Source organism: Pipistrellus hanaki, assembly GCF_964339955.1.
Source record: "Pipistrellus hanaki genome assembly, chromosome: 2".
Taxonomy (NCBI): Eukaryota; Metazoa; Chordata; class Mammalia; order Chiroptera; family Vespertilionidae; genus Pipistrellus; species Pipistrellus hanaki.
In genome coordinates this window covers 137,154,050-137,177,990 of record NC_140504.1, presented here as the reverse complement: position 1 = coordinate 137,177,990, position 23,941 = coordinate 137,154,050, and the positions used below count along the sequence as shown (strand labels likewise).

Below are 23,941 nucleotides of genomic sequence, written 5' to 3'. Positions count from 1 at the left end.
TAAAACAACAATGCAGTTGGAATCTAAAGAAATTCATATATCATGATCAATCCCATAATCTCTTGGTCTTAGAATGCTTGACTTGCATTAGAATAGAAGATTGTGTGTCTGCTTAGTTATGTTTCTATATAAGTATTCCATTTTTAAAAACGGCTATTGTAAATGGTATTGTTTTTTTAATTTTTGGTTTCCAATAGTCCATTGCTTTAATATAAAAAAACAGTTGAATGTGGGTTTTTCTGTATTGGCCTGGAATCTTACAACCTTTTTAAACTCACATATTTGTCCCAAGAGTTTTTGTTTTTGCTGTTTTTTGCTTTTGCTGCAAATTTCCTGGGATTTTTCTGTGTGGATAATCGTATTGTGTGAGAATAAAGGCAGTTTTATTTTACACTTTCTGATCTTTCTTCCTCCCTCCCTCCCTTTCTTCATTTCATCAATCCTTCCTTCCTTCCTTATTTCTTTTTTTTAATTTATTTTTTTATTGCTTTCTTCTTTCTTTCTTTTGCCATATTGTAGGAAGCCTTCATTATACTGTTTAACAGTAGCAGAGGGACTGTACATCCTTGCTTTATTTCTGAGTTAGGGACAAAGCATTCCATTTATTACCATTAAGTATGTATGTTAGGGGATGGTTTTATTTATTTATTTATTTATTTATTTATTTATTTATTTAATCAGCTTAAAGAAGGTCACTTTTTCTCAAGTTGTGACATTTTTCCAGATTCTAAAACTGCTTGAGTTATGCCTTGGGCAGAGTGTCCGGGAAAGCTCTTCCCCTTAGGTCTTTAGATTATGGTACAAGGGTCCGATGATGGTCTTGCCATGTTATTCTTGAGACTGTCTATTTCTCTCTGAAGTTGTCTGCTCTCATTTTGGAATCCTTCCTTTAGTAACAAGGCCTGTTCCTAAAAAGGGACAAATAAAGAGTAAATAAAGTACAGCAGTAAGCAAATTTCAACTTCTAGTTTCCATATTTTTAGTATTTCATTTCTTCTTGAAATTTTCTCTACCATAAATATTATATTTCTCTTGGATATCCTAGAAGCATGATTGCTTTTCTTGAGCTTCCTTTAGCTAAGAGAGATTTTGGCTTATACCTTCTAATATATTGAAAAAAAATTAAATTATAAGCACCAATAATTCTATATAACATATATGAGCCATCTTAATCATATGTTTCTTTTCAAATCTTATAGATCCTCACACACACACACACACACACACACACACACACACACACAGACTTTCATATACATACACATGACAGAAATAAAAATTCTCAAAATCAAAGGAAGTGCCTGAATCTTAGATCAGGGAATTTGATTTAAGCCTCCAAAGCTTGGTGGCAAGAGTAACAGGATATAAGTAAGGACATCAAGGCCCCTAAGTTTCCACACTGGATTTCTGCAGAAAACTCACTACACAAACTAGAAGTAGGGCATAACAAATGTCAGGAGTGAGAGGCACGGAGTCCTTTTGCTAATAAAGGTTCTCTTAGAACCGAAGTCATACCAGATGTGACAGAAAAACAGTAATTGTAGATTCCTCTAAGTTTGAAGGTGGTTCAGATATCTTACCAATCTGTGTGACCCTGTACAAGCTCATCTTTTCTGAATCTCTGTTTCTTCTCCTAAGGTATAGGTACTCAGCAATTCTTGCTTCATATAATATTAAGCAAGAAATACAGATAAGACATATTTACAATGCCTCGAAGATAATAGCTACCATTGATTGAAGAATGTACTGATGAAGGACTGGATATGAGATAAAGGGTAAATTTATATACATATACATACATATATATATATATATATATATATATATATATATATATATATATATATATATTTTAATAACCACACATAGGCAAGCTTCGATTCAAGCAGATAGACAGATATTGAAAGGTATAATTGGGCAAGCAAGGTTCTTCTGGGTTTCATGTTCTAACAGATAGACCAGCAGGTCAGGGAGAGTGGACAGAAAACAGAAAAAGAGAAACTTCAAGGTGATGCCATTACATACCTTAAGTTTAAGAGCCATAGCCCTCTCGTGCTCTGCCATTAATTGGGCCCTCTCCTGCTCCATCTTCTCAGTCAGTTGTTTCACATGTTCCTGATAACTCTTTTCTTTCTCCTCCATCATCTGCTGATTCTTCTTTTGCATTTCCTCCAGCATTTTTGCTGAAGCCTCTGCAGATTCAGCTTTCACACGTTGCACTGCCAGGAGGAAAGGAAGAAGACAAATTCATGTGGGTGATCCCCTCGCTGTTTCTTCTTTGTGAACTCACCTGACAATGTTGCTGCTGACTGCATTTGCCCACTGAGACTGACTTTGCCTAGTAGTAGGCATCTTTGCTCATCTGGCTTTTGTTTAAGGACCCCAGGTTCTCCAAGCCAAATTATTTAAACTTTTAAAAGCTGTTGAGGCTATCTATTCTCTTGACTTGCTCCTCACCTTCGATCTCCTTTTCCTTTTCTGTGAGATTCTGGTCTGTCTGTAGAATTGCATCAATCACAGACTCCTTGGACATCAGGTATGTCTGAAGAATTTCTTCACTCTAAGACCGAGAGAAAATGGGCTTAAGGTAGGAAATTGCTGGAAGTGCTAGGCAATGCTGGGAGTACTTATTCCTATATTCCCATCATGTTTTCCTATTGAAATTGCTTTGCTGAGGCCTGGTCCTTGTGCTGGCCTAGTTGCCCCTATCACAAGCTGGGCACATATTCCAGGTTGGCCAAGCCTGGCACCCGATGAGGCAGAATCCTTTGTAAGAAATCGATATAAATATAGATTGAGAGTCCCTGTTCTCTGAGTGAGGGCTTTCTTTTGTTGGTGCTGTGGTCCCATATGGGATGAGGAATGAAGTAATCAAGGAGAGAGCAGATTTAAAGAAAGGAGGTGGAGGGAGACTGGAGGAAGGGAAGTGTGGGGTTGAGGGGAAGAACAGAGAGACAGATAAATGCTGGTTACCTGTATTCCCTTCTTGGGTTCCTGAAGATACTTTTTCTTGAGCTCATTCACAGTCTGCATTAAGAGACGATATCCTCCTGGTTTAGAATAAACCCCCTGCTTTATATCTTCTTCTAAAGAATGGAAGATATCCTTAAGTAAAGCTGAGCAGCGATCCGATGATGCTTTTATATTCTCTTTATAAAAGTCATCCCGCCTTTTTTCTAGCTGGGCCTTTAATGTGAAAATAGGAAGTAGAAAGAATACAGAGGAAATGTTAGCTCAACCTCAGGATTTTTGGAAAGGCTTCTCCAAAACCAGTCTGTGATCCTGCAAAAAAACTTACAGGCACCTTTGCAGGACCACAACCTTTCTCCTGATCCTGTCTTTCTACTGAAGACCCTTTCTCCTTGGAGGTGAAGTTCATGGTAGAGATTGCTAGCTTTATGTTAGCATTTATGTTACCGATCTGCGGGTCATAGGAGGCCACAGCCTTTTGCACTGCAGCTGAGTTCTCTATCTGGGCCTAGGCCAGGACTGCATTCCCATGCAGGGCAGGTCCCCACTGCTGATGGCATTGACATAGGTCAGGACTAGGTTCTCTAATCCTACACATACACCTTTAAAAAGAAACTTCTGCTGTCAGATTGGAACAGCAATTGTTTATGGAAGAAATGTGGCTCAATATAAGCCTGCTCAAGATAACTAAGACTACATCTTTCTTTGTTTTGGGCTATAATGTTTAATAGTCTAATAACAGCAAGCATGTAACTTGATGAAAAGCTCTGATTGTTACATGCATGCATTTAACCAAATTATGAGAAAGAGTGCTAGTTTATGCAAAAAAGGAAAAAATGTTCAAAACTTTAAGTCAATCATAATAAAATTGGTTCTTCTTACTATAATAATAAAAAATAGTGGTTTTTATCATTTTGAAGTCTTGTAAAAATTCCTTCTTTCCTGATAAATAACCATTTTATCTTCTAGTAGTACTTCGCTTTCTAACACCCTAATCCATATACACATAAGAAAAAAATTACCGCTAATTCTTTTTGAAATAAATGGTTTACATCCTTGAAGGAATTCTTCATGAAGACTTCAATGGCCTCTTTTTCACTCGCCATGTGCAGGTCCAGGAGTTCTTGGAGGGTTTCTGTGGGCAGTTCAACCTTCTCCCCCATCTGCTGGTCATAGTGGGCAATGGCCTTTTTCACTGCAGCCGCGTTCTCTATCTGGGCCAAGGCCAGGACTGCGTTCTCCATGCAGGGCAGGTCTCCACTGCTGATTGCATTGATATAGGTCATCACCAGATTCTCCAGCCCTACAAATAGAGAACAAAAGATAACATTTGTTGTAGGTGGGATGAGGAAACAGTCCATCATCTATAAATATAGTGATATCTCTCAACTCTCATTTGGCTCACAGCATCAATATCCTCAGCATCATCTAGAAGTTTGTTAAAAATGCAGACTCTCAGCCTCTGTTCCAGATGAACTGAATTAAATACTCCTCTGGCGAGATCTTGGGTGATATGGATCCACATCAAAGGATGAGAACCTCTGTTCTAGGCACCATAGACTTGTATTTATAGAGTGCATGTGCTTTACACCTAAGCACCATTAGGACCTAAAATTTACGTCTAATTCATGTTTTTATCATCAGTTCTGGTCTGTAAGAAGCATTTATAAAATCAATAATTGTGAAACAATTAAAAAGAAGTCCTCTGCCCTGGCCATGTGGTTCAGTTGGTTGGTGCGTTGTCTCATGCACCAAAATGTTGTGGGTTTGATTCCTCGTCAGGGCACACACCTAGGTTCTGGGTTCAATCCCTAGTTGGGGTGCACATGGGATTAATGTTTCTCTCTCCCTCTCAAATTCATGGAAAAACATCCTTGGGTGAGGATTAAAAAACTAAAAATAAATTTAAAAAGGAGTCCTTCATTTTATTCATTCTGGAAGAACACTGTCCAAGAGAACTTTCTGTGATGATGGTCCTGTGCTATATGTGTTGCCCAATATTGCAGCCCCCACCCATGTAATCAGAACTGTTAATTTTCTTTAATTCTAATTAATCTACATTTAATTTTAGATAAATATAGCTATTACACTTGTCTAGTAGCTATTATATGGAATAGTACAGGTCCAGCTTATTAAGGCAATTTTAAGCAATAGAGCTTTTTGATTTGTCCTTTTCTATTTTTACTCACACACGAAATCTGATTAATAAAATCTATTAGAAATTTTGTGTCATCTAGAATGTGCCACAGTAATAATAGTCTTAACAGTGTGAGTAATGACCAGGAAGTGGACTTACGGCGTCCATTGACCTGGATGCCTCCTGAAAGAGTTTTGACTTTGGAATTAGTAAAGATGTAGGAACAGAAGTCAGCAGCTTGTTGCACAAATTCGGCGTCCAGCTCATCATCATGCATTGTCTCAAGTTGGCCTAGCTTCTTCCGATTGGTGGGCCGATCAAAGATAAAGCATTTCTTCTTTGGGAAGAACTTTCGGATACAAAGTCGGGGCAGGTTAAAATTTTTATCTTTAGGACTGGTACCTGTAGAAAGGCAAAAAAGGGCTTTGTTTAATATAGGGGCTTGGAAACTTTTTTCTGTAAATGTCCAAATGGTACATATATTAGACTTTGCAGGTCAGGGGGTTTCTTTTCCAAATATTCAATTCTGCGTTATAGCATGAAAGCAGACATGGACCATCTCCATACCGTGTTTTCCGAAAATAAGACATCCTCCCAAAATAAGACCTAACTTTGGGAGAAAAAATTAATATAAGACACTGTCTTATTTTTGGGGAAACAGGGTAGTATTCATCCATTAAAACCTATTTTTATGATAGCTGGCAGGCTGCATTGGCCATCATTTGCCTGTGGACCATAGTTTTGAAACCCCTGGTCCAGTGCATTGTTATGCTTTAATCTATTTAAATAAATGCCCACTCTACTCCATATTCTTTGGCTAATTACAGCATCACAATCCCTAAGCAGGCAGATAAAAATCAAACTGATCACAGTACAGGGAAAGGTGAAAGAAAGAGAAACTTGTTCTTAGAACAGGGGAGAAGATAATTCAAAATTAATTCTTAGAATTTAGCAGCTGAGAAGAAGTAAAAAACTATACATGTAAAAACACTAAGTAGAAAAATAAAAGATCATGGTTTCTCATGGCTTGTGGTTCCCAATAATCAGTTCTAAGTCCCCTTTACCTTGCTTGAGTTTGAGTGAATTCTGCAGGTACTCATCTGCTGAGATGGGTTGCCCATCTACTTCCAAATCTAGAGAAAAATCCCTCAGTGTCCACACAAAATCTGGAAAGAATCTCACAAAGTCAGCTGAGTCCTCATCCTCATTTGCATCAGGTGAAGATTTTGCTCTTATCTTGTCTGTCAGCTCTGTCACATAACTGAGTAGCAAACTAAGGAAAATGGTGTGAATGAACAGTGCTTCTCATGCCATATTAGTCCCACATATTCCAAACCTTTCTTTTTGCTTTGTTTCTAACTCAAGTGTTAATTCCTCCTGCCCTTGAGTTATTTTTTATACTTTCTCTTATTGTGCTTGATTCACCAGGATTCACATTCTGGGAGCTGGCTTTTAGGTACAGGGCTTCCTCCCTGGGTTCTTTTACCAGCCTTACAAAGGGTTCAGCATTCTGGAGAAAAGGCCTGCTTGTAGATTCAAGAGGAGTCCAAAGATGATAAAAGATATTTTTGAAAGGGATTGGAGGTCACAGGAGCTTCAGCTAAACGGAACTGGAGATTACTCCTTCACTCAGGCCCTTGCTTTTATTCAACAAACACAATTTGTCCCAAGGCAAGCTAGAGATAATGCACTTCAAAGGTATGGTATCAAAGGGTAGAGAAGCCTTATCAGTTCGGGGAATAGCCTATAGCTGTTCTGGAGTTTGACCAACAAGAGGCAATAAAATATCCTGAGCTGTCTGGCAGTTAACAATAATCCTATTCAGGTTTGAGGGAAGTGCCTTAGCTGTTTCCAACAGGTAAACTACAAATGTAGCTCAGCCATTGTTGAGCTGCCCAAGCTTCACTAACCTTTTGGTGAAACTCTTGTAATTATTACAAGCTGGAATTTGTTCTTGGCACCTACCCTCTGATTTTGATGCTGTTCTGGATCACAAAAAGGATACTGCAGTTGGTCCATGGCCTGCTGGTTTATGGTCCCCATGCTGTTGTACACAAAGGTGCTGCTCAGCAGTATTGCCAGCGCAAAGATCCAGGAGTCATTTTGGTTGTCACCCTGGAAATCAGAACACATTTGGGCCAAGATTATGTTTTATTCTCATGGCACTTTCCAGATCAGCAGTAGTAAATGGATTCTGGTTTAGTCCAGTGGCTTTTTTTTAGATTAATGACTTAGAAGAAGAAAACAAACCCAAAAGAAAATGATTGTTAGTAGGACTTGGACTTTGACTATTCTTCTGGTTATTATTTTTGGTTACACATATTCTCACTAAGACCTCTTATGACCACTGGCAGATAATTGCAAAAGAAATACCAGTAGTTCAGATTGGTGGGCTCTCTAAAGCCTTAAATGCAATTTGGTTTTCTCTATGTTTTTACACCAAAATTGACTTATGTAAGAGTAATAATACTTATACCTATTATATCTAGTCATTACTGTTCACCTAACACTTTTCATTCTTATTAAATAGTCAAAACAATACTTTGAGGCAAATATAGACTATTTGTATTATTTTTACAGATCAGAAAGCTGAGGTTAAAAGAAGTGAAATAATTTGCTAAGGCCAATGTGTTAATGACAGTGTTTACATCCCCACAACAGTTTAGGTCTTCTGAACATTAATCCTTAATTAAAGTTTTTTGTATTATAGGACAGGAGAAAGAAATCAAGATGGCGGCGGCATAGGGTAGACACCCGAATGCAGCCTACCACAACAAATTTGAATTTAGAACTGGAAAACAAGGGAAACTTCGCCTTAAAGTGCCAGATGGCAGGCTGAGAGGAAGTCCTACCATCTGGGAAGGAGAGAGAAAGCACGCTGAACCTCAGGAACTGTGAAGGTGGGGTGAATTGTGGGTGCAATAAGGTGGCTGCCCTACTTCGCTCCTGGCTTGCTTGTGGAGCACAGAGAGGGTGGGCCAAGTTCGCTACTAGCTTACTCCTGGCTCACGGAGAGGGCGGACAGCTAATGCCAGCTGGCTTTCCTGTTCAGGAGGAAAACAGAACCACCCTATTGCTCTGATAGAAGGCCCCAGACAGGGAGAGGCCAGAATGTCAGGCAGCAGGCAGAAATCTCTTGGAGGTGTGTGAAACCAGCGGTCATTACTGAGGGACTCAGAAACCAGACGCTCGTAGGGAAGGGCTGACCAAAGCTTGCCTTTACCACCTGAGACTCCACCCCCATCCAAGCAAAGCACAGAGCCCTTTCAGTGGCTAGCTTTCTCGTTTGCTAGGGAGGGACAGACAGGAATCCAAAGCTTGGCTGCGCCTATACCAAAGAGGTGTGTGCACCTTCAACCAATCTTGCGGGATTCACCAAAGCTTGTCTGTGCCACCCTGAGACTCTGCCCTATCCAAGCGGAATACAGAAACCCTCCCAGCTGAGACACTTCTGATCCTCACAGCCAATTGGCTTGGAGATCAACACTTCCCAGTGATACCAACAACAAGCAAGGCTTAACAACAAGATTGCATCACAGCCCACAAAGGGCTACACCAAGACTGTCCACCTCAGGTAAGTGGGAGGCTGATTCACTGAACCACATAGGACATCTTAGCACACAAAGCCACCTTACCAATTCAGGGAAGCTGTGAAAATGAAGAGAAAAGGAAACAGATCACAAACAAAAGAAATGGAGGACAAGAAGTGACTGGATATAGAGTTCTAAACCATGCTTATAAGGTTTTTCAAGAAATTCCTAGAAAAGGCCGATAAAATAAATGAGGCCTATGAGGATATGAAAAGGGATCAACTAGAAATAAAGAATACATTGTCTGAAATAAAAAATATTAGAGTCCTAAAAACAGTCTGGAAGATCGCAAGAATCAAGTTAAAGATTTGGAACACAAAGAGCCAGAGGACACTCCTCCGCAGAAACAAGAAGACAAGAGAATCCAGAAAGTTGAAGATAGTATAAGAAACCTCTGGGACAACATCAAGCAAACCAACATCAGAATTATGGGGGTCCCAGAAGATGACAGAGAGCAAGATACCAAAAACATATTAAAAGAAATAGTGACAGAAAACTTCTCCCATCTGGTAAAAGAAATAGACTTACAAGTCCAGGAAGCACACAGAACCCCAAACAAAAGGAATCTAAAGAGGACCACACCAAGACACATCATAATTAAAATTCCAAGAGCAAAAGACAAAGAGGGAACATTAAAAGCAGTAAGAGAAAAGCAGGTAGTTACCTATAAAGGAGCACCCATACATACGTTTGTCAGCTGATTTCTCAACAGAAACCATGCAGGTCAGATGGGAATGGCAAGAAAGATTCAAGGTGATGGATAGCAAGGACCTATAGCCAAAAATACTTTACCCAGCAAAACTATCATTCAGAATTGAAGGCCAGATAAAGAGCTTCACAAATAAAAAAAAAAAGTTAATGGAGTTCATCACTGCCAAACCAGAATTATATGAATTGCTTAAGGGGGTTATTTAGGAAGAGGAAGAAGATAAAGATAAAAATTATGATCAACAAAAACATAATTATCAACAAGTAAAACTAAAAGCCAAAGGAATTAAAAAACCTGATGAAAAATATTAACTGGTGAATATGATAGAATCAGAGGTATGGAAGGGGAGTGGAATGACGATTTTTGGGGAAAAGGGAAGTGGGGGGTGCAGGAAGATCCTGAACAAAAACTATGAACCTATGGATGAGGACAATGGGAAATGGGGAAGGGGCAGAGGGTGGGGTTGGAACATGGTGGAGGGGAGCAATTGTGGGGAGAGGGAAAGAGGAACATTTGTAATTAACTGAACAATAAATATTTATTTAAAAAATTAAAAAAAGTAAAAAAAAAAAGACAATTCATGGCTGATTTTGTTTGTAGTATCTTTATGCATCTGTGCTAATTGGTTTAGCTTATAGCCTCTTGTTAATAATTATAAACCTATCTAATGATCACTATGCTCTTCTAGGATTCTGCCTTATATTTTTATTATACCTGATAGCAAACTCAGTCTCTTAGCATGTAATAAGAAATAAAAAAAAACACATATGCTGTAGTGCCAGCTCTTATTTGAATAAAAATTAAAATAATAAAATTTAAAAAAAACGAAGTAAAAATATTAAATAGTGTAGACAATACCCAGAAATGAGGGGATTGTGTCCAAACTAAATCTTCAATGCTTACCTTCTCTACATCTCCCAGTCCCTCAGTGTCAAGCAGAACTAGGGTGTAGTTTGGTTTCTTAGGGTGAGGCACACACCACATCCAGATGCCTTTGGTGTGAGACTGAACCGTGGAGCCCAGAGAGAAGCCTTCAGGGGGACAGAAGAGGGAAGGAGTTGAGTTTTCATAGCAGATGTGTCTTAAAATGAAGATAAATGTGAACATAACAAGGTAATGAGAGACTATAACCAATGGCCTGTTTGCCATGGCTCAGAGGTTGAGCATTGACCTAAGAACAAGGAGGTCATGGTTCCACTGTGGGGCAGGGTACATGTCCTAATAATTGGCTCCATTCCCCATGTGGGATGTGCAGAAGGCAGCTGATGAATAATTTTCTCTTATCATTGTTGTTTCTAACTCTTTCTCCCTCTCCCTTCTTCTCTGAAATCAATAAAAATCCTATGTAATACAAGAGTAATATGCAAATTAACCATCACTACACTACACTCACAAGCCATTCCCACCAGCCAATGAGAAGCAAATATGCAAATAAACCCAACCAAGATGGCTATGGCCACAGAGAGCATATGGCCACAGAGAGCAGGAGGGAGACTTGGGTTTCCCTGGGGATGGAGAAAGCCAAGCTTTCTGCCTACCCTTGCTGGCCTAGGCTTCCACTCAAGGCTACAAAGTTACAATGATAGAATATACATAAATCCAAACAGAAATGGTGGCAGCCAAGCTGCTGTAAGAGCTGGAGGCTAGAGTTTTCCTCAGTGATGGAGGAAACCAAGATTTCCAAACATCCTGGTCGGTCCAGGCCAGCTTAGGCCTTGGCTTAAAGCTACAAAGTTTCAATTATAGAAGACACATAAATCCCAACAGAAATGGCTGCCACCACGGAGCAAGCAGAAGGCTTGGCTCCACTACAGAATACAAAGTTTCAATTGTAAAAGATAAATAAACCCCAGATACCATGGCCTCAACATGGGCTACCAGGGGGTGTGGCCAGTTTGTAAACCACCATAGGCCCCTAGCCTAGTATAGCCCATACCCCAAGGGAACCCCCACCTTGATCCGGGACACCCTTCAGGGCAAACAGCTGGCCCTTACCATGCACCAGGCCTCTATCCTATCTAATAAAAGAGTAATATGCAGATTGACCATTGCTCCAAAACACAAGATGGTTGCCCCCATGTGGTCAAAGATCCTTCCCCTATGTGGACACAAGATAGCCACCACAAGATGACCAGCAGGGGAGGGCAGTTGAGAGGGACCAGGCCTGCAGAGGAGAGCAGTTGGTAGGACCAAGCCAGCAGGGGAGGCCGATTAGGGGAAAACAGGCTGGCAGGAGAGCACTTAGGCATTAATCATTCTGGTAGGGGAGTGGTTAGGGTGTGATTATGCTAGCAGGTTAAAGCAGTTAGGGGCAACCAGGAAGGCAGGCAGGCAAGCAGTTGGGAGCCAGCAGTCCTAGATTATAGGATGTCCAACAGCCCATTTAAGTCTGATCCCAGTAGGATTGGACATCCCTCAAGGGGTCCCAGATTGGAGAGGGTGCAGGCTGGGCTGAGGGGACCCCCCCCACATGCACAAATTTCATGCACTGGGCCTTTAGTACATTAATAAAAAACTACAATCAATATTGATTTTACAGAGAAACAGGTAAATATATCCAATACATAAAAACATTCAACACCTTTTTATTATAGAACCATTAACATATTAGGTCTAAAAGAAAACTAACTCAACATAATTAAAGTTATATATGAAAATCCTTCAGTCAGCATCACACTTTATGGTGCAAGAGATAAAGCTTTTTCTTCTAGAAAATTAACCAAAATAGTTCAAAGACCTACAAGTAAGAGCTAAAACTATAAATTTCATAGAAGAAAATATAGGGGGAAAACTTCATAATATTGAATTTGGAATGATTTCTTGGATATGACATAAAAAGCATAAACAATGAAAAAAATAGATAAGTTGGATTCAAAATTAAAACTTTTGTGGGTCAAAGGATAGTATCAACAGAGTTTCATAGGTATCCTATGGAATGGGGAAAAATATTTCTTAGTTAAGGGATTGATATCCAGAATATATAAAGAAGTCCTGCAATGCAACCCCAGAAAACAAACAAGCCAATGAAAAAGCGAGCAAAGGACTTAAACAGACATTGCCTTAAAGAAAAATACAAATACCAATAATCACATAACAAGATAATAAATAGCATTATCTATCAGGGAAATACAAATCAAAACCACAATGAGATAGTATTTGACACCGTTAGGATGATCACTATCAAACAAATAAAATAACAGCCTGGCTTGTGGTTTGTGGTTGAGTGTGGACCTATGAACCAGGAGTTCATGGTTCAATTCCCAGCTTGGGTTGTGAGCTTGATCCCCAGAGTGGGGCTTTCAGGTGGCAGACAATCAATGTTTCTCTCTCATTATTAATGTTTCTATATATCTCTCACCCTGTCTGAAGTCAATAAAAACAAACAACAACAATAAAAACAAATCACACATGCCGAAACCATTTTGGCTCAGTAGATAGAGGGTCAGCCTGCGGACTGAAGGGTCCAGGGTTCAATTCTGGTAAGGGCATGTACCTTGGTTGTGGGCACATCCCCAGTGGGGGGGGGGGAGAGGGTGCAAGAGGCAGCTGATCGATGATTCTCTCTTACTGATGTTTCTAACTCTCTATCCCTCTCTCTTCCTCTCTGTAAAAAATCAATAAAATACATTAAAAACAAACAAACAAACACACACACACACACACACACACACACACACACACACACACAGCAAAATAGCAGGTATTGGCAAGAATTTGGATAAATTAGAGTCCTGTGCATTTCTGGGAGAAATGTAATATGGTAGAGTTGTTGGAAATGATACAGTGATTCTTTAAAAAATCAAACATAGAATTCTAGGAAAATAATACAAATTACGCTTTTAAAAGGAAAATCAAGGAAAGTGGGAAGAGACAGTGAGTTGACTCTTTCACATCATTGTAAAGATAAGAGGATAACTACAGATTAAAAGTTAGCTTTCAATATTCCTCCCCATGTCTACCTTGCTCTTCCTGTAACACTGAACTCAAAGCTGAGAGTGTGGGTGGAGAAGAAGGGATCTGGCAGAGCTTAGCTGGTGCCCCTCACCTTTTCTCTGCCCAGCCAGCTTGTTCATCAGGTAGGATTTGCCTGTGCGGTAGAGACCCACAATGGCCACCACCACCACAGGCTGTGTAATGGCAGACAGGATCTTCAAAGCTTCTGGGTTAACCACTAGTTGTGTGCTAGTGTTCTCAATGAGGCACACCGGGCCTGGCATGTGCATGTCTGAGGCCATGTCCAGGGTGTCACCTTATCTGCAAGCAAAGAGATGGGATGGATTAGAACTTCCATTCTCAGTAGACCAAGAACTTCCACCATGAAGATAGAGTCATAAAATTCCGCAACATGGCCATAAATTCTGTGTGAACAGTGAGATGGATGAGGGGAAGATCGATATTATTTTAGAAAGTTACAGAAGTGCAATTGAAGGAGTACATTAAAAAATACTGGTATTACAAGGAAATCAACATTTAACCACTTTCATGAACAAAATATTTAATTTACCACAGAAACCTTTCTTTTTCGATTCTCAATAAAATATTCAAAAAATGAGCCCACCTGGTGTGGCTCAGTGGTTGAGCATGGGTCCATGAACCAGGAGGTCAGGGATCAATTCCTGGTCAGTGTACATGCCTGGGTTTCAGACTTGATCCCCAATAGGAGATGCATAAGAGGCAGGCAATCAATGTGCCTCTCTCATTATTGATGTTTCCACCTTTTTGTCTCCCTCTCTATAGAAATCAATAAAAATATAATAAAAAAATTTATTTTCTAGACATAAAATATACAATATTTGATATTTTATTTAACATTTATTTGTTATTTTGGTTTAATATTTATTTGTTAATTAATTTTACTATGAATAAAGACTTTTGAGAATAAATCTTTCATCATTTGATGTATGTTCTTTTTGTTGGTAATCCTTATAGGGGGATATTTTTCCATTGATTTTTAGGGAGATTGGGAGGGAGGGGTCGAGATGGAGAGAGAGGAACATCAATGTGAAACAGACCCTTGTATTGGTTGTCTCCTGCACATACCCCTAACACAAACATTTAATCCACTCTTCATCTAAGGGTTAATTAGATGTGCAAAAACAGGCAGGGCATTTTTCACAGATATAAAATGTGTGTTTTTTCTACTAGTTCTTATTTTGCGGAAGCGAGGGTTCACAGAACTGTTTATACTGTTATTCTGGAAGTGGAACCAATAAGCTTATATTTGCTAATTTTATTTTAAAAAATGTATGACTGTATTTAAAACATGACTAGGGACCTGTTCAAAGCCTTGATATGGGCTTGTGCAAGCAAGGGTTCCTATACATTAACTTCATTAGCTTCACAAAATTAGCCTCCAACTAAAAGGGGGTAAGACTGCACAACTGCAAATAGTGAATGTTATCCAAAACCTGTATGTATGTACATAAGTGTGGTGTAAGGTAACAAAAGACTATGAAATATAAATTAAAAGATCAGGAGAGCCTAGGTGGTTTGATGAAAATATAATTCCAGTCATACAATTGTAGGTTTTCTGTTTTGTTCTGTTTTTCCATTTGATAGAGGAGGAGAAGCAGGAAGAATACAGGAGGGGAGAATATTGGGAAGGAGAGAGAGAGGAAGAGCTGAAAGGGAAGAGAGAGAGGGTTGTGAGACAAGTAGGTGATGAGTAAAGTTCACGCCAACCTAAGGAATTCAGAGGTAGTTTCCAGAAAGCAAGAGCAATTTTACTTGAGAGCACAGAGAGTTCAGGTGAACAAAATGTTGGCTTTAGCAATGCAGATTCATTAAAGAGAAAACCTTTTAGTAATGTAGTGAGACCAAATTCTACTCGCAAGGGGTAAGAACGAAGTTGGCCCTAAAAAATTGCATCTAGTAAACTGGTGCTATTTTTTATTTTATTTTATTTTAAAAATTGTTATTTTTTTAAAATTACAGTTGACGATCCATATTATATGAGTTTCAGTGTACTACATAGTGGTTAGACAGTCGTATACCTTAAAAGGATCCCTTCTATGGGTCTAGTATCTACATGTCAGCATACATAATTATTATAGCACTAGAGGCCTGGCGCACAAATTTGTGCACAGGTAGAGTCCCTCTGCCTGGTCAGAGATCAGGGCTCATCAGAGCATCTCACTGAGTCTGGATCTGGGCTGATCAGGGCCGGCCAGACAGGGGAAGGGGCTGAGGGAGATTGGCCAGCCAGGTGAAGGGGTCTGGGAGGTTGGCCAGATGAGAGTGGGAAGGGCTGCAGAGGCTGGCCGGCTGGCCGGGGAAAGGGTCGCAGGAGGTTGGTCAGTTGCACGAGGTTGGCTAAGGGAGCGCAATGACCACTAGGATGCAGCTTCTGCATTGAGTTTCTAAACCCTCATGGTCAGTGTGCATCATAGCAACCGGTTGTTCTGGTTGTTCCAAAGTAATGGTTGCTTAGGCTTTTATTATATAGACTAGATGCCCTATGATCAAAAATGTGTGCAAGAGTAAGCCTTCCTTCCCCGAGCTACTAGTACCAGCATCTCTCTGGCACCTGAGACCCGGGCTTCTGTCCTCTGGCCACCTGCAGGCACCAAGGACCCTAGTTGGCTTCCCTCAGGCCACTGCAGGCACTCAGGACCAGAGCTGGCTTCTGTCCAGCTGGAGCTTCATCAGGAAAGATGTCTGGAATGATGTCTGTTCTAATTAGCATATTGCCTTTTTATTATTATAGATTATTAACTATACTCTCTAGGCTTTACTTTACATCCCTGTGACTGTTTTGTAACTTCCAATTTGTATTTTTTTAATCCCTTCCCCATTTTCACCCAGCCCCCATCCTCTCTCACATCTGGCAACCAGAACCTGAGTTATTTTTCAATGAGTAATCCACTGTGAAACAAAGCTCATCTATATGATTAAAATTTATGCTGTTTTTGTGAATCTTTGTATTTCAGTCTGAGGTTCAGGTTTTTCTTTCTTCTTTTTTAACAGTGTCAGGTGGCTGTTTACACTGCATCTCATTTTCTATGCTTCTTTCTCACGAAAACAACATATCTGTAGCTCTTTCATTGTGTCAGCTGCAGTCAGAGCAGATTTAACAAGTTCCATCAAAGACAATGGTGATTTAACTGTGTCTGCAGACAACACAATGTTGGCAAAAAGAAAGACAATTGTAATACATTTCAAAGTCTGAGCTTAGCCCCATGTCTGCTACTGTCTAATTCCTCCAAGCACAGTAGAAACGCTTAGGGATTGCTGCCACATGATATCAATGGGTTTGGTTCTCATCGTCTGCTCCACACAGGCTCTGCTTCAACCTTATCTTCATGCTCATTGTTTTTTGGAAAATGAACTGACCCTTATAAATCACTCCCACCCTGTCCCAACCTTATCCTGGACTTTATTTCTCGGAGTACAGTTCCTGTAGACATGGGAGAAAGCTGCCTTGATGAGAAAATAATTCTTACCTTTTTTTTTCTCCTCAGTGTAGGTTGCAGTGGTGTTTCTTCTCTGCCTTTCACTGGATTGGATGTTTGGGCTTTTATTTAAACTCTGATGTGACGTGGCTGTCCTGACTTCCTAAAGTTCCTAACTAGAAATTAAGGGTTTAGAGTAATGTGAAACTGAAAGCACTGAACAGAATGCAGTGACTCAACAACCATGAAAGGAATTTCTGCAGACTCTGAAAACGGGAGGGTAGGATTTTGTAAAAATCAGCTATCATGACAGGCCAGCCAAGGATATTTGGCTCAGGTGGACTAGAAAGTCTCAAAAGGACTTTCATGGAACAACCTGCAGTCACCCTATCTGGTGCAACAGGAGGCAGTCACACTGAGGGTGAGGCAGCAGGATAACAGCAGCTTACAGTCCACAGCCTCAAGGGCAAGCACTAGTAGAACACTTATATCCCCCAGCCTCTGCCTCCTGTAGTTTTGCACATAAAATTCAACCTCAAGGACAGCGAAGACTGAGTGCTAACCTTCCCCTGTTGTGGCTCCATTCTCCCATTTCTTCTAATTAATTTCCCTCCTGCTTGCTTGCTGTGTCAGCCTAATTCCTTGAGTGACTCTAATCTTACAGTTCAGTCTGACCAAAGCTCCATTTCTGGTGCCTGGTGAGTGTGGTCACCAAGATGCATCTCCCTCTTCCCTCTTTTAAGCTGGGTAAGGTATGTCCCTGGGAAAGGCAGGCCACAGTATTTCTCATTGCCTCCAACACTGAGTTGCAGAGACTAAATTCCTGGAGGCTGGGGCTCCTAACCTGCACCCAGCCCCACTCACAGAGTGAAGGCTCTGGCTGATGCATAGCAGACTGAGATTGCCTGGCCTGCTCACCCTCCCTCTGGCTCACTTGTAGGAAGGAGTTTCCAAGCTTGGAGAGGCAAGTGGGGAAGACCAGAGGCTACCACCCCTGCCCAGGGAGGAGCAGTGGCTCAGAGATATTTACCCAGGGAGAGAGGCAGTCTGTTTCTGAAGTTCTCCCCCAAAGAACTGATTTTATTGAAACAGTATGGGGACTTGAAGAAACTTTATTTCTAGCAAATGACTTTAGAAAAAACACAAAAGAAGGTTTTCAGGGGGAATCCAGTGACTTCAAATGGTTATACAAATCCACGTAGAAAAAGAAAGTACAGCACTAAGGGAATTGTGTAATTATAAAAGACAATATAAATGCAGATTTATTTTCCCTTCTTCTCTTAACTGGTTGGAAAAGCAATTGTATACTACAATTATATTGCAGGGTCCATGACATACTTCAATGTAATATATTTATCAACAATAGAATACAGCTATGATACCTGATAGTAAAGTGAACTCAGGAATAAAGAGAACCAGAAATTGTAAGTCAGAAAGCTAATGTAACAAGCCCTATGCATTTATTCTTTCTCCTTCAGCTTCTTTCAAGACATAAAATTATATAAGTGAATAACTTTCAAAATGTATTGTTGGGGTTGTTACATATACAGATGTGATTTGTAATATATATTGATATGTAAAAAATAGCACTGAAAGGGGGAAAGGGAATATAATTCTCAGGAGTAATAGTTTTGTATATTACTGGAATTAATTTGGCAAAAATTCCAGGTATATTCTTTTTCCTTTTAATTTTATTGACTTTATTGGGGTGACATTGGTAAATAAAATTATACAGGTTTAAAGTGTACAATTCTATAACACATCATCAGTATATTGTATTGTATGTTTACCACCCAAACCCAAGTCTGCCATCTTCTTCTACCTTTCCGCCCCCTTTGTCTCTAGTTATCATATTACTGTTGTCTATGTATATGAGGGTTTTTTTCTTAACTACTCCTCTTCTACCTTTCCACCCCCTTGCCTCTAGTTATCATAATACTGTTGTCTATGTATATGAGGGTTTTTTTTTCTTAACTTCTTCACCTTTTTCACTCAATCTCTCAACCCCTCTCCCCTCTGAAGATCTGAGAGTATTATATTAAGCCAGTCAGAGGAAGATAAATACCATATGATTGTACTTACTTGTGAAATGTAATGAGCAAAATAAACTAACAAACAAAATAGAGTCATAGATAGAGAACATGAAGTGCATGCCCTGGAGCACAACTAAGAAAATAACGGATCTCAATATCCTTTCACCTTAGGACACTGTAAAATAAGAGCCACCTAAATCCAAAGTAAGCAAAATGAAAAGAAAAAAAAAATAGAGATTTATGTAAATGATATTAATGAATTAGATAATGGGAAAGTATAGGGAAAAAAATCCGTGAAAACAAAAGCTGGTTCTTTGAAAACATCAGCAATTTTGACAAACTTTAGCTAAACTGGCCATGAAGAGAAGACAGGAGACTCAAATTACTAAAATCAGGAATGAAAGAGAGGACAGTACTATTGACATCACAGAAATAAAAAGATTATAGGGAAATACTTTGAACAACTGTATGCCAACACATTAGATTTAAAAATGGGCAAATTTCTAGAAAGACACAAACTATTTAAACTGCCCCAAGAAGAATAGCTCATCTGAATAGACTTGTAACAAGTAAAGAGGTTGAAACTACCACCAAGAAAAGCTCAGATCCAAATGGCTTCACTGGTGATTTCTATCAAACCTTGAAAGAAAAATTAATATCCATTCTTCACAAACTTGGCTAAAAATACAAAATTCCTGTAATGTTATTTTACCACTCTGTCTGAACTACTTGAGAGGTAGTTACAGAAAGAATGTCTCAATAATCCACTGTATATTTCTCTAAAATATTAGCTGGAAGAGTAATTTTTTAAAGGAAATACATCTTCTGCTTCCAATCACAAGTCCATTTCCTTCTATATCAGCTGTCTGCTGATGTCCTTGTAGACACTTGTCCTTTTGGTTGTGTGAAGCACGTGTTTGTGATGGAAAAACTAGTTTGTCTCACAGAACTTCATGAGCTGTCTTCCTGCTTTGTTTCTGATGCCCAGTCCAAATTTACCAATGACATTTGATTCTGACATTTGATTTTCTACTTGTGCCTTCTAGCCACTGATGGTTATCAGCATGTCTTATTTTGGTGTGTGGTCAGTTTCTTCTTGAATACTGCCATAAAAGCATTCAATTTCATTTTATTCAGCTCAGTAAAATGAAAAAGGAAGGCGGGGGGGGGGAGGAAATGAATAGAAAAACACAGCAATGGTTTGCCACTTCCTTCTATTTCACAGTATGGGGCCTGTTGTCACAATCACCAAACACTACTGTGGTTCTAAACTCTTTACAGTTGTTATTAACTAAATTCAATTTATTCTTCAGCACATGCATATAATGTAAATATTATTTGCATTTTATACAGGAGTAAATAGAGTTTAAAGATATTTAATGTTTTTGTTTGCTTGGTTTTTGTTGTTGTTTTGTTGTTGTTTTTTGAGAGAGAGAGAGGAAGGGATAGGGAGAAAGAAAGAAAGAAACATTGACATAAAGCAAAACAACCTTCCATATGTCCCAGACCAGGGATCAAATGCATATCCCAGGCAAATGTCCTGACATGGAATTGAACCTGCAACCTTTTGCTGCACAGGACAGCACCTGACCAATTGAGCCACAGTAGTTTGTTGATTTTGTTAGGGTCGCCAAAGGAGGAACACAATGGGCAGAAAGGGCTAAAGAATTATGAATTCACTAGAGGCCTGGTGCACAAATTTGTGCACGGGTGGGGTCCCTTGGCCTGGCGGGGGATCTGGGCTAATCGGGGCCATCTTGCCCAGTCCTGATCGAGGCCAATCAGGGCCAGTTGGCTGGAGGAAGGAACTGTAAATGGTTGAGTGGATGCGGGAAATTGGCTTTGAGAATGCACAGTGCTCCAGGAGGCAACTCTTGCATTGAGCATCTGTCCCCTGGTGGTCAGTGCGTGTCATAGCAACTTATTGGTTGGTCAACAGGTTGTAACAGTGGCTTAGGCTTTTATAATATAGACTAGAGGCCTGGTGCATGAAAATATGTGCACTGGTAGGTGGGTCTCTCAGCCTGGCCTATACCCTCTCACAGTTCAGGAGTCCTAGAGGGTGTCCTACTGATGGCCTTAGACACAGTCTGGCCTCCCTCTGTGAGAGACGACCTGGTGGGCCAATTAGGAATAGCGGATGGCGCCACCCCCATCACCCTGCTGTGATCTTTGCCCAGCCTTTCTCTGTGAGATAGGTCCAGCGTCGCCCCCATCACTCTGCTGCAGATATTGCCAGGCTTATCTCTGTGGGGTCAGCCCACCACCACCCCCATTACCCCACTGCAGCAGCACTGGTGGCCTCCCTCTGTGGGAGGCGACCAGGCAGGCCCCCCCCAATTGCCCATCAGCCACAGTTGGTCACCACCCCTCACCCCCTTATTGCCATTCCCTCCCTCTGCCTGCTGGTAAGCACCTTGGCTGGTCTGATGCAGCCTGCTCTCTGGCCCCGCACCCTGCCAACTGATCATTCTGCTGTTTGGTCGATTTTCATACAGTATTATGCTTTTATTATATAGGATTATATAGGATTAGGTCACCTGGATACCAGATGGGCTGAACCTCAAAATGGCACCAGCACCGAAAGATGGGAGTCAGAGGTTTTTAAAGGACTCTAGGCAGGCTTTTTCTGGGTGGATAATTCTTTGTGCAGGTCAAGATTCTGGGAAAGCACAGAGGGGAGAGATAATGGTCTTAGCAAGTGGAATGTCCATTGTGAAGTGGCCTGAAGGTCAGTTCCCAGGGGAGGAGTATCGATTCAATTATTTGATCAGACTTAACATATAGCAGTTCATTGAGTCACAGGGCCCTGGTGATTGATTTGGGATTTCCTCAAATGATGAGTCAGTGTGTTAAAAAGAAGGTCAGACGACATACAGAAGGCCAAGAGATATATAAAAGCATGCTCAAACTCACTAGTCATCTGAGAGATGCCAATCAAAACAACAATAACATACATCTCACACCTATCAGAATGACTATCATCAACAAATCAACAAACGACAAGTTCTGACAAGGATGCAGAGGAAAAGGAACCCGCATGCACTGCTGGTGGGAATGCAGACTGGTGCAACCACTGTGGGAAACAGAATGAAGTTTTCTCAAAATATCAAAAATGGAACTTCCATTTGACCCAGTAATAATACACTTCTAGGAATATATCCCCCCAAATCAGAAACACCAATCAGAAAAGATATATGCACTCCTATGTTCACAGCAGTGCAATTTACAATAGCTAAGGTTTAGAAACAGCCTAATGCCCATCACCTGATGAATGGATTAATAAACTATGGTACATTTACACAATGAAATACTACACCATTGTAAAAAAGAAGGAACTCTTACCATTTGCAATAGCATGGATGGACCTAGAGAGCATCATGCTAAGTGAAATAAGCCAGTTGGAGAAAGATAAATATTACATGATTTCACTCATTTGTGGGAAATAATGAACAACAACATAAACTGATTAATAAAAATTGAGACAGAGGAAAAATACTTTTAAATATAATAAAAGCAATCCTGTTTTATGCAGATTTTTAATATTGCCTACAACTTTTATGATATCATACTATGTTAGTACAGTTTTGGTAACATTATTATACTTAAAATCCTCTTTTTCTTGGAGAAAAAAAAGGAAGGTCAAATTAGGTTCATCCATAGCTCTGTTTGCAAATGTGGACTGAAACACTGGTGCTGGGAGTTCCCCTTTATCTTCACTGCCTGCGACAGTCTGACCTTTTATTAATTAAAAGTCTCTGACTCATTTTCCTCATGAGTGAGGAATATCTTGTGTCCACTAAGAACAAATGGAAAGTATTTGTATTGAACACACATCCTTTGTAAGTGGAAGCAGGAATAGACTATATGTCAAGGCAACAGTTCTTTCTTGTTTAGTACTATGAAGTCTGTGCAGTTTTTGTGCCTTTTGTTTTCATGTGAGGCTGTTAGAAAAACATTCTAGGGACTTTTCCTTTTAAATGCTGGGTAGAGAAAGGTATATTTCTTCTCTTCCCAGTGTATTTGGAGTTTCAGTCTCTAGAATACTTGTATTATTCTAAAAGATAGCCACAGATCCAGTGAATTTGCATGTTAGTATTATTACATTAAAATTTCACATGAATTTATGTGCTTAGGGATTTCAAAGGCTGTTTAGACAGACTCTGAATTTCAGGTGTGGGATGTTTTTATACTAAGTTGCTTTTCACATGAGGAACTCCATGCAGGATGTTCTAGGCCCTAGAATCTAGGGTAGTGGTTGGCAAACTGCGGCTCGCTAGCCACATGGGGCTCTTTGGCCCCTTGAGTGTGGCTCTTCCACAAAATACCATGTGCGGGTGCGCCCATACAGTGTGATTGAAACTTCATGGCCCATGTGCAAAAGTCGGTTTTCGGCTCTCAAAAGAAATTTCAATCATTGTACTATTGATATTTGTCTTTGTTGATCAATGAGTTTGCTGACCACTGAGGTATTCAGCAACAGGAAGTCATTTACTTCAACTGGGGTCAGTGAGTCTCATATACTATGGAGGCAGGACCAATAATCAGCAGCATGTGCGTACAGAGAGTGTATGTGTGTGCACAGCACTGTGCTAGGTGCTCAGGGGTGGATGAAAATTAATTATACCTAGCCATTGCCCTAAAAACTACTTAATCTGGTGGAAAAGACTAACTTGTACTCAAATAATAAAAGCAAAGGTATTAGCGAGAGAGGGAAGGAGGAGCCCTGCTAATTGAAGTAGCTAGTCTCAAGATCTCAAATTGGAACATTTAAAATTTTACCCAAGAGAAATTTACTTTGATGTCATTCATAGGAAATAGATTGAAATTTGGTGGGTTTTTTTTTTTTTAAATGACCTGTTGTTCTTATTCAAATTAAAATTATTATTATTTTTTTTAAATATATTTTATTGATTTTGTACAGAAAGGAAGGGAGAGAGATAGAGAGTTAAAAACATCGATGAGAGAGAGTCATCAATCAGCTGCCTCTTCCACACCCCCTACTGGGGATATGCCCGCAACCAAGGTACATGCCCTTGACCAGAATCAAACCCGGGACCCTTCAGTCCCCAAGCCAACGCTCTATCCATTGAGCCAAACTGGTCTCGGCT

The 23,941-nt window shown here is 40.0% G+C and overlaps 1 protein-coding gene across 1 annotated transcript in view; it reads right to left on the bottom strand.

Annotated features, from left to right (window-relative positions):
- Positions 1 to 455: 455 nt before the first annotated feature.
- Positions 456 to 23,941, bottom strand: part of LOC311617443 (guanylate-binding protein 7-like) — a gene marked incomplete at its 5' end in the record, with an annotated part of 48,658 nt that continues 25,172 nt past the window's right edge. Inside the window, 10 exons of the mRNA XM_084873805.1 lie at positions 456 to 908; positions 2,026 to 2,219; positions 2,458 to 2,560; positions 2,974 to 3,186; positions 3,993 to 4,273; positions 5,267 to 5,509; positions 6,172 to 6,368; positions 7,113 to 7,222; positions 10,310 to 10,437; positions 13,452 to 13,656. Coding sequence (XP_084729931.1) covers positions 789 to 908; positions 2,026 to 2,219; positions 2,458 to 2,560; positions 2,974 to 3,186; positions 3,993 to 4,273; positions 5,267 to 5,509; positions 6,172 to 6,368; positions 7,113 to 7,222; positions 10,310 to 10,437; positions 13,452 to 13,656 — 1,794 coding nt within the window. The 3' untranslated portion in view covers positions 456 to 788. The remainder of the gene's footprint in view (positions 909 to 2,025; positions 2,220 to 2,457; positions 2,561 to 2,973; positions 3,187 to 3,992; positions 4,274 to 5,266; positions 5,510 to 6,171; positions 6,369 to 7,112; positions 7,223 to 10,309; positions 10,438 to 13,451; positions 13,657 to 23,941) is intronic.